At 38.9% G+C, this 17,677-nt stretch overlaps 1 protein-coding gene across 1 annotated transcript; it reads left to right on the top strand.

Moving 5' to 3' along the window:
* The first annotated feature begins 3,957 nt into the window (after positions 1-3,957).
* LOC115706955 (NDR1/HIN1-like protein 10) lies at positions 3,958-5,546 on the top strand. The gene has a single exon (XM_030634738.2). The coding sequence runs from the start codon at positions 4,287-4,289 to the stop codon at positions 5,298-5,300; it is 1,014 nt and encodes a 337-aa protein (XP_030490598.2). The 5' UTR covers positions 3,958-4,286; the 3' UTR covers positions 5,301-5,546.
* The last annotated feature ends 12,131 nt before the right edge of the window (positions 5,547-17,677 follow it).

Here is a 17,677-nt window from a genome sequence, read left to right on the forward strand (position 1 = left end):
TTTATTAGATTTGATTTGATTGGACCCATTCAATTTAAATAAAAAAATTAATTTTTAATGTTAATTTTATATATATTTATCTATAATAATAAAAAATTTAATTATACTAAAACTAAATGAAAATACTATAATCTCTATTCAATATTTATCCAATTACATATTAAAAAATGATATTCAATCTAATCACAAGTAAATATCTAATATGTATGGTCCGTTGTCATGAAATAATTAAAAAAAAAAATAGAACAATAATATTCTTATTTGTATTTATTTGGAGTTCGGACATAGAAAATAAGATCACTCAAAGTTCTAGAAAGTAGTTGAGAAAGGTGAGTTTCGAATTTATTATAATTTTTTTTAAAATCAATGTTTGTTTTAAAATCAATTTTTATTATTATTTTTTGAAAAGGAATCACGGTAATAAATTTTAGTTAAAAAATATATATTTAGAGAGAAAGAAACTAATTGGACTGGCGCACTAGTTGTTAATAATTTTTGCTAACTACTCGGATGCTGAAATAATAATAATAATAATAATAATAATAATAATAATAATAATAATAATAATAATAATAATAATAATAGGTTGTTTTTTTTTTTTTTTTTCCCTTCAAAATATTTGCATTCTCTTCCTAAAATTACACCCGTCATAAAAAAATAAGAAAAAAATGTATTCATTTATGTACAAAATAGTTAAATGAAGGTTTGATTTCTAAAGAAATTGAATATATACAAGTTAGACTTAGCGCTCATTGGAATATGCGGTGCCATGTGATAATAAAACTGAAAATACATACATAATAATGCAAATTTATAGTGAAAGTATGTTATAATAATGTTATAAAGCTTTCCTAAATAATAAATATATTAGTTGTGTAAGGACTAACCTAACTTGTCAAAAAAGTCAAAACTGTATGCAGTTCAAGACTTGAAAAAAAAAAAAAATCATACTTAAAATTATGCTTATTGAAAAAATAAATAATAATAAATTGATGAGAAATATTTATATATTTATATATATATATTTAAGAATGAACTGAAAAACTAAAAGAGATGAGCATATCATAAAAAAATAAAGAATTATAAATTAGGATGCCTCAAGAAAATTGGTAAGTAATTTACTAAAAAGTTCTAAATTAATTTGTTAAGATTTACTAAAAAAATATTAAGCTTTTTTTATTTTTTTATTTTGAGAGGGTACGATTTGATAATTGTTAAAATTTAAAAGATAAAATTACTAATTTACAAAAACACACTAGTATTTTAAAAGAATAATGAGATAGAACCTAACTTAAAGACTAAATTTCTATAATTATAAAAGTCAGGTAGAATTTTTAACAAACTGTATATTTTAAAAGACAGAATCAATATTATCGAAAACAAAAATTGAGAGAATAAATTTACTAATTATTTTTTATTTTATTTATAAGTTGTTGTAACATACGTTAACTATTCTTGTTCCTCATTGAACAAAATTAAGATCATACCCATAGAAAAAAAAAAATCAGAACCGAAAATATTATTATTAAGATTATAGAGAACGGACTTGTAATAAATAGGCATCCAAAAAAAGGAAGAAAATATAGGAAAAGTGGATAAAATTGATAAGTAATGTTTGAACAAACAGATGCTATTGCAATAAGTTTTGGCCAAATACTAATTAATATTAAAGTTTTTTGTGAGAAATTCTGTCGGTGGAGTGTCCAAATAAAAATCACATTGAAAAAGGATCAAAATTTTGCAGGTCAAAATATATTTTGAGATTAATGAGACACAGCAATTCTCGGTTCACTAGTCAAAAAAGTATTAATACAATAATAAAAAGGCAACGAAAATAAAATACACAATTGGTTCTCTAACTATTTATATATTAAATTAATTCATTATTTTGTGAGTAATTAATTAAGGTACTAATTGGTAGACAGCTTGATAATAATAATAAGTTTTAATTAAAAATAAAATAAAAAACAATGGAAGGTAAGGGGAGCTAATTAGCCAATTAGGTGCTTCATTGACTTTTTATTGATGTTTTAATCATTGTAGAAAAGGAAACACCAAAATAAACACAAAATTACAAACTATGCTAGCTTGCATACGAAATTTTGAGCAACATTAAATTTAATTTTTGGGGTTCTAAAATTCTAATTCTTTATATATAGAAATACTTGTTATGAAACCCATAATTTTTGTTAATCATGAAAGATTGTTGGATTGGTGTGCTGACCACGTGGAACCCAGGTATGGAATTGGAGAGGGTTACAGATCACAATCACACGTGGACATCATATATGGGCCCAACGAGGAGAGAGAGTCGGCCCAATAGAGGTGAGGTGGAGACATCTGTGTTTGGTTAAGAAAGCACTGTTCCAACCTCATTTGCCGCGTTTCTCTCACTCTAATCTAAATTTAATCTCATCTATTACTTTTCATATCTTTAACCTGCTACTTCTCTTCCATATATATGTATCTAATATAATAATAATAATAATAATACGCATTAAACTCTTTTATTAAAATATTCACGTTAACAATTTGCAATATTTATTTCTTACGAAACACTTAACAACCTACAATCAATTTTGTCGTATTTTCCAGTGTACATGTAAATATATATATGCACTATTAATTTACTAGTTTCTTAAGATTCTTCATATTAAAACAATATGCATAATAAAGACGCATTATTATTATTATTATCTCAAAAATAGCTAGGCTCCCATTTGCAAAATCAATTTAATCAAAATATTAATTTGGATTGATATTGAAAATTTGAGGATAAATTTTAGAATAATTATTATTGAAATACAATTAAATTAAACATATTTTTTTACATATAATATAATGATGTATAATTAATCTTAAATATAGCATAATGTTTAGAGCGAGGCTGTTATCAAAGAATTGTTTAAGGCTGTTATAAAAGGGAAATTTGATTTTCTATGCTTAGAAAATCAAAAAATTTGATTTTTAAACCAATAATTAAAACCCTAAAAAAACTATACCTTTTTTTTCAAAACCCCAAAAATACCCCCAAACTAAAACTATCTCTCTTTCTCTCTCTATCTAGCCGGTCCCAATAATCCCACACCCCAGGTCCGATGGTCGGACCATGGGGTCCGATGGGGTCCGACCAATCGGACCCATCGGACCCCAAGGTCCGACCATCGGACCTCTCTCTTCCCCTCTCTCTCAAATCGCGGGAAAAAAAAAAAAAAAAAAAATTAAAGCCGGTCGGACCTGCAGGTCCGATGGGTCCGACCATCGGACCCATCGGACCGAAGGTCCGACCATCGGACCCTTTCTTCCTCCCTCTCCAAAATTGCGAAAAAAAAAAAAAAAAAAAAAAAAATTCAAAGGTCCGATGGTCGGACCTTGGGGGTCCGATGGGTCCGACCATCGGACCCCCAAGGTCCGACCATCGGACCTTGTCTTCTTCCCTCTCTCAAATCGCGGGAAAAAAAAAAAAAAGTTTCGGAGCGGGGTTGCTCTTTCGGGTTGGGGTTGGGGTCGGAGGGGTTGGGGTCGTGGTCGACGGGGGTGAGGGTGGTGATCGGCGTTGGGGTTGACGTGGGTGGGTGAGGGTGGTTCGGGTGAGGGTGGGCGGTTGGGGTGAGATAGAGGGAGAGAGAGATGATGCAGAGAGAGAGAATATTGTGAGGGGGGTATTTTTGGGGTTTTGAAAAAAAAGAATAGTTTTTTTAGGTTTTAAATTTTTGGTTTAAAAATCAAATTTTTTGATTTTCTAAGCATAGAAAATCAAATTTCCCAGTAGCACAAAATCATATAATGTGTCAATAATCTTCAATTTTTACAATGACACCGTTACCGCCTATATAGTTGACTAGCACGTAGAGTTATTTTCAATTTATTAAATTTAATTTTAGTCACTTAAATCCAACTAAAAAAAATTATTTATTTAAAAAATTTAATAACAAAGAATTTAGAAACCAAAAAACGAAACAAAACAAATATTGTCCAATTTAGGGCTACTTGACTAAAATTATAATATAAGAAGTGGCTGTAGGAACACTATCAAGGAACAAACCTTTTTTTTTTTTGGTTTAGAACAATTGAACATGCACTTGCGTAAAAAAAGTTGCTGACATCACTTTAAAAAAAGAAAAAGATGTAAAAATGTGCAAAACACGCGCCATAAGCAGAGGTGGTCATAACACATATAAATTATTATAAGAAACAATAATTATTTGTTTTAGTTTTTATTTTTAATTTTTTTAAATAATAATAATTCGGTTATAGTGTTGCTGTCGCTCTCTTCCTATATTGCGATGCCACCCCACCTTCTTCTTTGGCTTCCCCCCTTTCAAAGTTACACCCTTCTTTACTCTCCAATTTTTTCTCCCTCATTTTCATTTCCATCACTTTCTCACTTCCCAAACACCCCCACTTTCCTATTATTCTCTATTTTAGTTTCCCTTTTTCTTTTTTCTTTTTTTTTTATAAGCTCTCCAAAACTACTACTACTCCCCATACCAACAACTTTCCAATTCTTATTCCTTTCTCTCTCTCTCTCTCTGTTTCTCACTATGACAGACCGAGTTTATCCCTCGGCTAAACCAGCCGCCGGAAACGGCGTCGCTAACCCTGCGTTTCCGGCGACCAAGGCCCAACTATACAGCAATGCCCGCCCGGCTTACCGCCCCCAACCTCACCCGTACCGTCGCCGTAGCCGTTGCTGCTCTTGCTGCTTATGGTCCACAGTTGCTATACTCGTCCTTCTCTTTATCGCTGGAGTCGCCGGAGTAGTCTTCTACGTTATGTACCGTCCTCAACGCCCTTCCTTCTCCGTCACCTCACTTAAACTCTCGTACCTCAATCTCACCTCTGCTAATTCTCAACTCAACTCCAAATTCGACCTCAGTGTGACTGCTCGCAACCCTAACAAGCATCTCGTCTACACCTACGATCCTATTTCCATCTCGATTTACTCCGGAGACGTCGATATCGGCGACGCCGTAATTCCGTCCTTCGTCCACGGTAAGAAGAATACCACAACGCTGAAGACTTCGATTGTGAGCAACCGCAGAGCGATCGATACCTCGGCGGCGAGCTATTTGAGGACGAACATGAAGAGCAAGAGTGGTATGCCAGTGAGGGTAACGATGGACACTAAAGTGAAAGGCAGAGTCGCAGCGTTGAAGTCGCCGAAAATTGGGGTTAGGGTTTCTTGCGACGGAATTAGGGTTACTCTACCGACGGGGAAAAAGGCGGCGACGGCATCAACTGCCAAGGCTAAGTGCAAGGTTGATGTTAGAATTAAGATCTGGAAATGGACCTTTTAAGCTTTGAACAAGAATTTTATGAGATTTATTTCCCAAAACAAAAGGTGTGTTTTATTTTTTCGTAATTTCATTTTCAAGATTTGTATTTTTTTTTCTAGTTTAATGTGATTAATTTTGTTATACTTTTTTGTTTTGTGATTTAAATTGTTTTTTTTTTTGTATAGTAATGAAGAGAAAATATGGTGATCGATTGTATTAAATATAGGAAATAATATATTGGTTTATGAATAGTTTTCATTTGTTAAATATATAATTTTGTGATTATTGTTATGAATTCTTGAGTTTAATTTTCCAATTCTTGTTTGATAGTGATTGTCCTCATGTTCCTTTGTATAATTTATTATATATTATGTAAGAACATTATACTTCTTTACAGTTCTTTGTGAAAAAGAATTACTCACATAAAATGAGCAAGGGAAGTATCTTGACTCGTTAACCTTTTTTTTTTTGAGTCAATATAAAAGTAAATGGCCTCTGAGATATATGTATAAAATAAGTCCAAAGAAAATGGTTCTTCAGAGTTGTAGACGGTCATATTAGAGAAAAGATAAATTAAATATAGATTGAATGGTTCTCGTGTCTTTTAAATGACAAATAATCGTGCCAAGAAGGTGGAGCCCTATTATATTGACACTTATTTATACATAATAATAATAAATAAAAAAGCCTTATTAGGATGGTCCTTTAGTGGTTGTCACAAACATGGGAGTTTTTCTTATAATAAAATAAAATTATGGCTCATATATACGTAATATATTTATGTATGACTGTTGAATTTTATGTTTAGAATTTATCCAAGTGTCGGTGGGGGTTTGTTTGTGGTGGGCTTCAAATTCAATTATTGTGGAACTTATATTGTGTGATGATGTGTTTGAACTTTCATGTTTCAAGTAATAGTAATAGTAATAGTGACCCAATTTATCAATTTTCCCTTTTAGAGGAAATTTTCTTTTCTTTTTCAAAATATATAGTATTCGATAAGTAGTGAAGATGCTTTACGAAACATGGGGGGATCACTTATTTTCACTTGGCCAATCAGAATATTACAGAGAGAGAGAGCCATATTATATGTGACCAAAATGTATGTAGAATAATTAACAAAGTATATGATTATTATGATTATGATTTGATTAGCAGGTGAGGAGTCAGTACTGTATATTTATTTATTTATGTGCACTGCATGTGAACAAATTCTATTCTATTATCAAAGTTACATCATATTAGTTCTTTTTTTATTCTTTTGTTTCCACCACATTTTCTCTAAATTAAACTACAATTTTAGTTCATTTATCACCATCAAATATTATTGATTGATGTCACACCATGTTTAAAATTTTAAAACCCTACATTCAAAAAAAAATAAAAATAATAATAATAAATTAGAACCCACTTGATGATTAATTAGTCTTTAAGTTTTGTTTAGTTTGATTAGGATATCAAAATCTGGCAATAAATAATATGAAAACATCAGCACAGTACTGTCTATTCTCAAAAAATAAAATAAAAGATAAACTACTACAGCATACCATTTCATTTTTTTTTTACTATTTTGATTTAATGCCAACGTCCAAAATTAAGATATATCTAATTGTGCTCTAATCAATACTAGTTTAGTATGTAACGCACTATAACCCAAACTTTGGCGCTAGACAATTTTCAATTTATTAATTCGATTAGTTAACTTTTAACTTAATAAATATCGTGTACTTAAAATTTATTAAAAGAGAGATAAATATCTTGTTTATTATTATTATTATTATTTATTTTATATCAAGTTTTAACTATGTAAATCGAATAGTGAAAAAAAAACACACTTTGTAAATCAAATTGGTTGACGGAGATAGAAATTCATGTATTGCATTATAAATAGAAGAGAAATTTGCATTGTAAATACTTAAAATTAAATTTCTATTTACATATAAATATTTAAGTTTAATTTTTAAGGATAATAACAAAGTTATATTTCTGAAACTTATTGGTAAGTGTTAAGAAAATGACCACATGTATTAGGCTATTGTTAACCTAAGTTTTTTGGTCACTTTTTATAGTTATTTTTTTTTTGTTATTATTTTTAAAATAGAATTACGCTTGTTTTCTTTAGTTTCAGGTTTCGACACTTAGAATATATAAACTAGTCAAATTTAAGAAAACGATGATCTATAAAATAGAGAAAATTTTACAAGAAAATAAAGCTGAAATTTCAAGCCTAACTTTGACTATGTTATGTTCAGATTTTGAGAAAAGTTAAAACATAGAAGTTTTAGATATATTTTTCATCTCTCCAACGCATCCAGAATTAGCTTATTTAGACTTCGTATGTGAAAGTTATGTGCATTTTACTGAGAGAGATTGAAGCAGAAAAAATATGTTGTTGTCGCGGCGAGACTTTTGGTGTTCTCACCCACCCATTAAATGAATGAGTGTCGTAGTTTTTATTCTGAGGGAGGTTTCTCTCCTAATTTGGAGGTTTCTATGGATTAATCTTTCAATAGGTTTGTCCTTGGCTTGCTTGGTTATGTTATTCTCTTTTATTCTAATTTGAATAATTGAGGTGTTTCAACCCAATTTTTATTAAAAGATCTTTGATTGATTGCCATTAATAGGTGTGATTTGTCACATATTTATTCGGTACAAAAATCTAACATTCTTTGCATTCTTTTGATGCTTCACAACTGACGACTTATGAGTCATTTAGTTGAAAATGTTGTTAGGTTTTTTTTTTCTTTTCTAATTGTTGTAAACGACTTAGTTAGTCTATTATTGTTGAGCTAAGCAATATCTGCATGTTATTAACTATGTCTGATTTAGCTATTAATGGAAATTTACATTTACCTTCAAAAAAAAAAATAAATAAATAAATAGTGTGGCAAAAGGTTATGTGAATTTGGCATCCCTACTTAGGTATAAATATTTTTAGGAAAATTTTATTTGCACTCTATAAAATGAAAAATACATTCCAATATTAAAAAAATAAAGTAACTTATTTTACTAGTTCATTTCACCAACATAAAGTAAATAAGTTCCAACATAAAGTAAGGGTGTGATTTCTAGTTCATTGAATAGAAGTTGTGGATTAAATGATAGGTTTTTAGTAGTAGATTAAGGTTTTTGCATATTTAATTTTTGTATAAAACTCATTTGAGTATTGTGGAATAAAGTTTATATCTGTTTGTGGAATCTAATTTTAGGGTATTTTTTTAACTGAGTTGTGTGATATTTGATTTAGAGAAAATGACAGTGGTGGTAATGATAGATGTAGCTCTAAATAATTTTTCTAATTTTATTTGATTTAGGAAAAATAGTGATAGCGGTAGTGGTAAAAGTGGTATGGTGATGGTGATAATATAATAGTGGTGTGGTTGTAACACTGTGAGGATTGTGGTCGTGATAACATTGAACATGAAAAAAAAAAAATAATAGAAAAGAAAAGAAAAAAGAAATAGGAAAAAAAATAAAAATTTAATAATGAACTAATAAAAATCTGTCACGTATACATTTGTGTTGGTAGTCACATTGTTGTTAAATTGACCAAAATGTATGAAATACTAAAAGTAAAAATGGAACTAAAGTTTGAAAAATTTTACTCTCAAAATTTCAATGAAGGGGATAGTTGTACCAAACTCAAAAATATAGATATAACTTTATAACTTTTTGTGGTGAAAAAAAATAATTTTTTTTATGGAAAATTGGTTGAGTGTTTTGTAAAAATAAAGTTTATGAAAATTTTTATTTGTAAAATAACTTTATAAAAAAATTTATTAGCGAAATAATTATTTATGGTCACAGAATTGACCATGAATTAAGTGATCATCATGGTCGCAAAGTGTAAAATAAGTGAGATTATTTTACAAGTATTTAAAATGGTTAGTTTTAAATTTTTTTCAATTTGGTTATTTTTTAAAACATAAGAAATAGTATGAAAATTCAAAGCCCAAATATGATTGCTTAAGTGGCCCAAAATAGTAGCTTGCAGCCTTATTTCACAAATACACAAAAACAATAAAAAAATTATAAAAATACGGTTTTATAAAATTTTAAAAATTTTTACGATTTTTTTGATTTTATTTACAGAAAATACGGTCTTTTTATGTTGTATTCTCGTTAATTTGTTGTTGTTGACCGAGGTTTTCGGCAACTAATAAAATATGAATATAATAATGAGCTGTAAGAAAGCGAGATGAAGACTTTTTACGTGGTTGGGGCGTTAATGAGCCTTAGTCCACGAGCCACTGATATTTATGGATGTCTTTAATACAGATTCTACACTTGGGAGAATGTTTCTCTCTTTAATACAAAGAATGTTCTTGGTGAGTTTTTTCTCTGTTTGCTCTTAAGCAGCCAAGATTCTCCGACCCCATTGAATGAGCTTTGAGGGGGTATTTATAGTGTTTTAGTGGGGCAATCCCTAGAATTGTTCTTACACATGTGTCTGTAAGTCTCCATAAAGTTGGGCATTTCCGATGAATATACCATGGGTGATGCATGGTCAAATCCCTAGATGCTGTAGGGTTTTTATGGAGAATGTCCTTTTTGTCTTATGATTGACGTGACTCTTCGCAGAGTAGCCGTCGCTAGACTTAAATGATCATTACTGTAGCGCTGCTGTTTGGGGGTTGTGCCGTCAGACTTTATTGCGTGTTACAGTCCCAACACGCTTCCTCCCATGCGGCATTAAATGCGACTCGACTTCTCGAGAGAGACCTGACACATCCCGGAGTGCCTTTAAGCTATGCTCGTTTCCGGGAGTACCTTGTACTCCGGGTGCATCTTCCGGGACCCATGCGAATAACGCTTCCTGGTGTCATACAAAGACTTAGCAGTTCTTCTCAAGTAATTTGATCCACGTGTCCCTTCCTGACTGGTCCACGTATATTGGGCGATTTTAGGAGCAACATTTACCCCCCAAGCCTTGTTTACTTAGTAAAAATAAACCAAGGCTTGTTCGAGTGTCTCCAGTTGACTCCTTGTTTCCCCAGCTCGTGTCTCGAGCGCGTGGGGGCACATTAAATGATGTTATTTAATGCGACAATACGCTTGTTCGTAGGAATGTTTCCAGCCGCCTCCTCGGTCTTATGATACGACTTGGGGCGCGTGAAGGTGTGTCTAATAATGGCATTAAATGCAGTGATTCACTTTTGCAGAGGTCGATTCGTTTCACGCCCCATGATTGATGCGGCGCATTGATGGTGTCAGGCGGATACTCAAACGTTTGCACCGCCTTAATGGTAGATTGATCTAGCCCGTTGATCTTTTGGGAATTCGAATCGTGCGTTTCCCCTGCCGTACGATTGGTAGGTGAAGACGCCTGTTCCTCATGCATTTTTGCCTATAAAAGCCACCACCTTTCCTTCATTTCGGTTACTTTCCATTCCTTACCATCTTTGCTCGAATTTCTCAGAGAGAAAAATTCCTCAAAGTAGCACAAACCGTCTTAACACTTAAACACTTTCTGTAATCTTCCCGTGTTCGATTTCGCCAGTGCTTCTCAACTCTCGCTCAACCATACCCAGTACCCCCAGTTCAACAATCAACTGTAAGTTTTTTCGCACCTTTAGATACTAACATGCTTACATTTATGTCGTTTGTTTTCTGGGTTCGTACTTAGAGATTCCTGGAGTGTGAGTGTCTGAGTTCTTTGAGTTCTGCTTTTACGTTTTACTGTATTAGTTGTAGGCGTACAGTTTTGTTTAAAGAAGGCCGTGTATCCTTCGTTTAGCAATTGCTTAGGGCATAGGAAGACTTTTCTTTTCCTTTTTGCAAAACCACTTTTACTGCGATTTTACTGCACCCGACACTTGTTCAGGGATTCTCTTTCGAGTTTCCCAGGTGACACGTGTCCGGAGGGGGCCTCTTTCCAGCGGTTAGGGGACCCCCACTCCCTTTTTTCTGGTTTAGGGTTTGATATGGGGCCTAACTGCTGGGTTTTTTCTTTTCGTTTTTCTCAGAGCATAACATGTCTGCTTCTGGCTCGAAGTCTTCGAAGAAGAAGGGGAAGAATATTGCCACCCTGGAGGAGGTTTCTCTGGGACCTGTTGCCCAGGAAGGGTACAAGTCCCGTGCCACTGGCTGGGAGGCGGCCGAGCTTCGATCGACCCTGACCTGCCCTCACCAGCTGGAGAACATCATTAACGTAGCTGGAATCAAACCCTCTACTTCAGGGACCTTCCACCGGCCTCCCCGTGACTCGGAGACGCCCAACTTCAACTATGATGGCTTCGGGGCCTGGAGTCAGACCCATCTGATGGCCGGTGCAATGCTCCCGCTCCAGGATTATTTTGTTAATTTCCTTGTATTTGTCGGCCTTGCGCCATACCAACTTATTCCTCAAGCTTACCGCCTGCTTTCAGGCTTATTTATTTTTTACGCCGCACGCGGCTGGGGGTCTCCCAGCCCGGCGGAGATTTTGTATTTTTACGAACTTGTATCCGTCCCCAAGAAAGGGGACAAATTTAAGGACGGTTTTTATGGGTTCCGGATCCACCCTGCTAACGAAGGGAAGGTTCCGTATAACAGGCAGACTCATGTTAAGGAGTACCGCCACCGATTTTTCTTCTCCTCCGGTTTTAGGGCCGTGGACCATCCGGAGCTTCTCACGGAGTGGGTGCGGATCCCACCTTACCAGCGGACGCTTACCACTCAGGCTTTCCTTCGAAGGGCCCAAGCCTTCGCCTCCTATGACAATGCCGATCTTGACGTCGGGGGCCTGGTCACCACGGAGAATTGTAGAAAGGCCAAACTTATCCTTTCTCACCAATCCGTGGATGACTCCAACCTTTCCAAGGTTATCTGCCCTAACGTGAGGGCGCCAGTCGCGGAGAAGGCCTTCCGGGATGAGCTTATTGCTACGGCAGAGAAGAAGTACCAAGATTATCTCTACCGGAAGGCCCAGGAGAAGGCGTATTCTAGTGCCCAGGCTGCCTCTGGGAGAGGGCTTCGCGTGGGGAGCCCGGTGGTGCGGAGGAGCCAAGCCATTGGCGGGAAGTCCGAAGCTAAATTTTTTGACAAGATACTTCAAGAAGAGATTGGAGGTCCTTCCGTCGGGGGACCCCTTCGTCTTGAAGGTTCTTCTGAGAACCAGACTTCCCGGCCTCAGCCTTCAGTCCCCGAACCAAATTCGGGCGCTCCCGGTGCTAGCACTTCTGGTGCTGGTGGTAAGTCTCCTTTGATAATTCAATATGTCCCTTCCGTTGATGAATATACAAGTCGTAGGCCCATAGGGTTCGACGAGCGTCTCCGTAGGTTTAAGATGCCGTCGACCCGGTGGGGGGATCATTTGAAGGAATTTTATTTTACAAACTTAGGAGATTACCTAGGTCGGTCCCGGATGGGCCCCGGCCCTCCGGAACCTATTCCCTTAGGTCCGTCGGCTTACATAGCGTCCGGTGGTTTCGGCCCTCGGACAGTTATCTTGGAGATGATGCTGCCAGCATTAAAGTTCGGGACTTTGCTAGGGCCGAACTAGGGAGTCCGGGTAGGAGTAGTTTATTTGCTGCACCTTTTTGTAAGTAGTTTCTCACGGACTTTTAACACTTGTTTGTTTTATTGGAACAGGTACCTCCATGGATGCCATCCTGGAACAGCTGGCTGGGGTCCATACTCCGGTGGCTCCTCCGGCTTTCACCCCCTCTCCCCCGGCCCCTTCCTTGAAGGTTTCCTCCGGCGCTCCTCCCGAAACCATCGACTTGGTGGATGACGAGGAGGTGCTTCCGGGAGAAGGCCAGGGGAAAGGGTGGGACTTCTCGGAGGAAGCCGCCGAGGGTGCTGGAGAGCCTCAAGCTCTTCCAGTGGTAGCAGAGGAGGACGAGGAGGAGTCTGAAGTGGCTCTGATTCGCAAGCGTAAGGGCAAGATGATCGCCCAGGACGAGCCGAAGAGGCCTCGGAGGGCCGACACTCCCGCTCATGGCCTAGACGGCGGGGTTTCTCCGATGGAGGAAAATCCTGCTCCTCCTCGCATTGAGCTTACCCCGATTCCGGGGGATGAGGCAAGGCAGGAGCTTCGCATAGCCAAACACAACTACGCTATGGACGAGTACTCCCGGGGATATGCCGATGTGGAGGCCCTTAGGAGGATTTTGCGAGCGGAGGTTGAGGCGAGTATTAACCATCCGGACTATCATGATCCGTGGAACCTCAACCTGGATCCTTTGGCAGACTGGTTCCGTCCCCTCCTAGGGCCCACTCTGGCTCCCTTCGCCGCGGAAATGACCGGTGAGTTCGCTTCTCAGCTTACACGCTGTGCGCCCAAGCGGTTTGCCACTTGCGCTTCCCTGAACTCCATCTTCCAAGTCCAGGACCTCAGCCATTCCCTCACAGTGGTAAGTACTTTGCAACTTCTTGCGTTTCCTTTTTGGCGTTTGTATTTTGTTTTCTTCCTTTGAGAAGTTTTTCCTTACATCCCGTTATGGTTCAGCTTGCAGCTGAGGCTGGTCGCCTCTCCAAGAACATCATAAGCCATGGCTTCGCTCTGTCCGATTTTGGGGACATGAACGACGTCAAGAAGGTCCTCCAAGACCTTACAGCGGAGAGGCAGATCTACCAGGAGGCTGCCGAGCGCCAGGAAGCAGCGGCCAAGGCTAAGGAAGAGAGGGCCAAGGCCAGGGAGGAGGAGGCCATCCGGAGGGAGGCTCAGGCGGAGGACATGATCCAGGCCGAGGCCCAGCGGAGAGGCAGGATGGAGGCCCACCATCAGGAGGAGCTAAGGGCTCAGACTGAGGCTGCCGAGAAGGCTAGGCGAGACCTTCGGGAGGCCAGGGAGGCTTTGGACGAAATGGCCGCCAAGGTGAGGTCTCTAGAGGAGACTCACCAGTCGGATATCGAATCCAAGGCCGCTCTGGCTGCGGAGTTGAAGGAGCTTCGGGACTACAAAGATCCGCCCATCGGGAAGGCCAAGAGGGCCGAGCTCCTTTCTCCCGTCTCCTGTGCCCGGTGCCCGAAGCGCTTTGATGATGGTGTCTACATGGCTTGGGCCACCAACGATCAGAGTATCAAGCTTTCTTTCTATCCCAAACCCGAGGACATGATTGCCAAATTTCGGGAGAAGAAGAAGAGACTTGATGCTGAGCTTGAGGCACGGATCGGACCTCGTCTTCCGCCGCGGCCGACCGAGCCGCCATATTACCGACCTGCATTGTACCCGTTCTTTTCATAACTCTTTTTTTTTTTCTTTGTACATACTTGCTGCTGCCTTAGAACAATTTACTTATAGGCGGCAGCTTTTATTTGAAGGGGAGACAATTTAAGGCCTGTCCCCGGGCCATTTATATGTGTATGACCTAACCTTCGGGCTAGGATATTTTATTTTTTTTTATTTATATATATGTGCGATCTTTTTTCCACACTTTATATATTTCAACCTGTCCTTTGGCTCAGGATTTCATACTTACGCTCTTTATTTTTGCGCATGTTTTTGACCTGCCCTTTGGGTCAGGATATTTTACTTAGCTTGACCTGCCCTTTGGGTCAGGATATTTTACTTAGCTTGACCTGCCCTTTGGGTCAGGATATTTTACTTAGCTTGTTTTTGTTTGTCCGTGCGGTATACCCTAGTAGTACCCCCCTGAGTGGCATAGAAACTTTGTTTTTAAGGCACTCAGCTTTATTTAATATAGAGGAGGCATACATTTGGACGGTACAAACCCTTTGAACAAAAGCTAAGTTTAATTCGCTACTGGTAGTATTTTCTGAGGTGATCGGCATTCCAGGCTCTTGGGACAGTAGTTCCGTCCATTCTTTTCAATTTATAAGTGCCAGAGCCGATTTCGTCCTCGATTTCATATGGTCCTTCCCAATTTGGTCCAAGTACCCTACTCCGGGTTCTTGGGTGGTGGGAAGACCCTTCTTAGGACCATGTCACCGATAGCGAATTTTCTGTTTTTAACCTTGGAGTTAAAATACTTGGTCACCTTCTTTTGATAAGCGGCCATCCGTATTTGGGACTCATCCCGGAGTTCTTCGACTTGATCCAGAGCTTCTTGGAGCAGCGCCTGATTGGTGGCCGGATCGTAGGTCGTTCTCCTGTGGGATGGGAATAATGTTTCCACCGGGACCATTGCTTCACAACCGTATGCCATTGAGAACGGCGAGTGACCGGTTGTGGTTCTGGGGGTCGTCCGGTAGGCCCACAATACCCTTGGCAATTCTTCGTGCAGTTATTTTTACAAGCCAGCAGCTTCTTTTTCAAGGTGACCTTTAGGATTTTATTGACTGCCTCCGCCTGGCCGTTTGTTTGAGGCCGGGCTACCGCGGAGAAGCTTTTCACTACTCCGTGTCGGTTGCAGAAGTCAGTAAATTCCTCGCAATCAAATTGCTTTCCATTGTCTGAGACTATTTTGTGAGGTAAGCCGTATCGACACACTATGTTTTTGACAACAAAGTCCAACGCCTTCTTAGCGGTTATTGTCTTCATAGGCTCGGCCTACGTCCATTTGGTGAAGTAGTCTCTGCTACTATTGCATACTTTACTCCTCCTTTTCCCGTAGGTAGAGACCCGATGAGATCTATGCCCCAGACCGCGAAGGGCCAGGGGCTTGTCATCAGCGTGATCTCATTTGGAGGAGCTCTCGGTATGTTCGCGTACCTTTGGCACGAGTCACACTTTTGGACATAGTCTATACAATCTTTTTTCATTGTTGGCCAGAAGTATCCCTGCCTCAATATTTTCTTTGAGAGGCTGGGTCCTCCCGTATGATCTCCACAGAACCCTTCGTGGACCTCCAGCATGATTTGTCTAGCTTCAGGGTCCGATACACACCTTAAATAAGGCATGCTGAGTCCTCTCCGGTAGAGAATTTGATCCATCATTACATAACGATGAGCCTGATACTGAATCTTTCGAGACAGTGCCCTCTCTTGGGGCAACTCACCTGTGGTTATGTATTTTATGATGGGGACCATCCAGCTGGGTTCTTGCCCAACCGTTTGTGTGGTCTCTTTTATTTTGATGCTTGGCTCTGCCAAGCGTTCCACGGGTACTACCCCCAGCTCTTCGATCTCACTATCCGAGGCTAACTTAGCCAGACAGTCCGCATGAGCGTTCTTTTCTTGGGGGATTCTTTCTATTTTATAGTCCGTGAACTCGTGGGGCAGTTCTCGGACTATTGTTACGTATGCGGCCATTCTTTCGCCGCGGGTTTGGTATTCTCCGGATACTTGGTTTACGACCAGCTGGGAATCACTGTAGATTTCCACCCTCTTGGCTCCTACAGCTTTAGCCAATTTTAGTCCTGCTATCAGGGCCTCATACTCGGCTTCATTATTCGAAGCTGTGAAGTTGAATCGGAGTGCTGCCTGGAGCCGCAACCCAGTGGGTGATATCATAGCCACTCCGGCTCCCGAACCGTTTTCGTTTGAAGCTCCATCCACGAATACTCTCCAAGTGGGGATGGGTGGCTCCGGAGTATTGGCTGTTGCCTCGGCTTCATTACATTCGGTGATGAAGTCTGCCAAGGCTTGGCCTTTTACAGAAATCCGGGGCACGTAATGCAAGTCAACCGACTCGGTTCCATTGCCCATTTGAGGAGTCTTCGGAGGCTTCGGGTTTACGGAGGACTTGCGGAGTGGATGATTGGTCAAAACTCGATTGGATGGGCTTGGAAGTATGGTCTCAACTTCCGCGATGCCATCAGGAGGCAGAACACTAGCTTTTCAATGACCGGGTACCTTGTCTCGGCCCCTATCATGCGTTTACTAACATAGTACACGGGATGCTGGATCTTTTCTTCCTCCCGGACCAATGCAGCACTGACCGCATGTTCGGAGACCGCCAAGTAAAGGAACAGGTCTTCTCCAAGGACGGGCTTTGATAGGATAGGAGGTTTGGCCATATGGTCTTTTAACCTTTTGAATGCCTCCTCGCATTCGTCCGTCCATTCGAACTTTTGGCATTTCTTCAGTATGTTGAAGAAGGGTATGCACTTGTCCGTGGATCGTGAGATAAAACGGCTCAATGCGGCCACCTTTCCGGTCAAACTTTGCACGTCCTTATGTTTCTTGGGGGATGGCATGTCCAAGAGAGCTTGGATTTTCTCCGGGTTCGCCTCAATCCCCCTTTGGCTGACTATGAAGCCCAGGAATTTTCCCGACTTGACTCCGAAGGTACACTTCTTCGGATTGAGCTTCATGCCGTATCTTCGGACGACTTCGAAACATTCTTCTAAGTCGTTTGCATGGCTATTGCATGCTTTGGATTTGACGAGCATGTCGTCTACATATACTTCCATGTTTCGTCCCAGGAGGCTTTTAAACATCCGGTTAACCATTCTTTGATAGGTTGCTCCGGCGTTTTTCAGTCCGAAAGGCATGACTAGGTAACAGTATACCCCCTTATCGGTCCTGAAGATAGTGCACTCCTGGTCTGCCGTATGCATCTTTATTTGATT

This window comes from Cannabis sativa, chromosome 1 (assembly GCF_029168945.1).
Source record: "Cannabis sativa cultivar Pink pepper isolate KNU-18-1 chromosome 1, ASM2916894v1, whole genome shotgun sequence".
NCBI lineage: Eukaryota > Viridiplantae > Streptophyta > Magnoliopsida > Rosales > Cannabaceae > Cannabis > Cannabis sativa.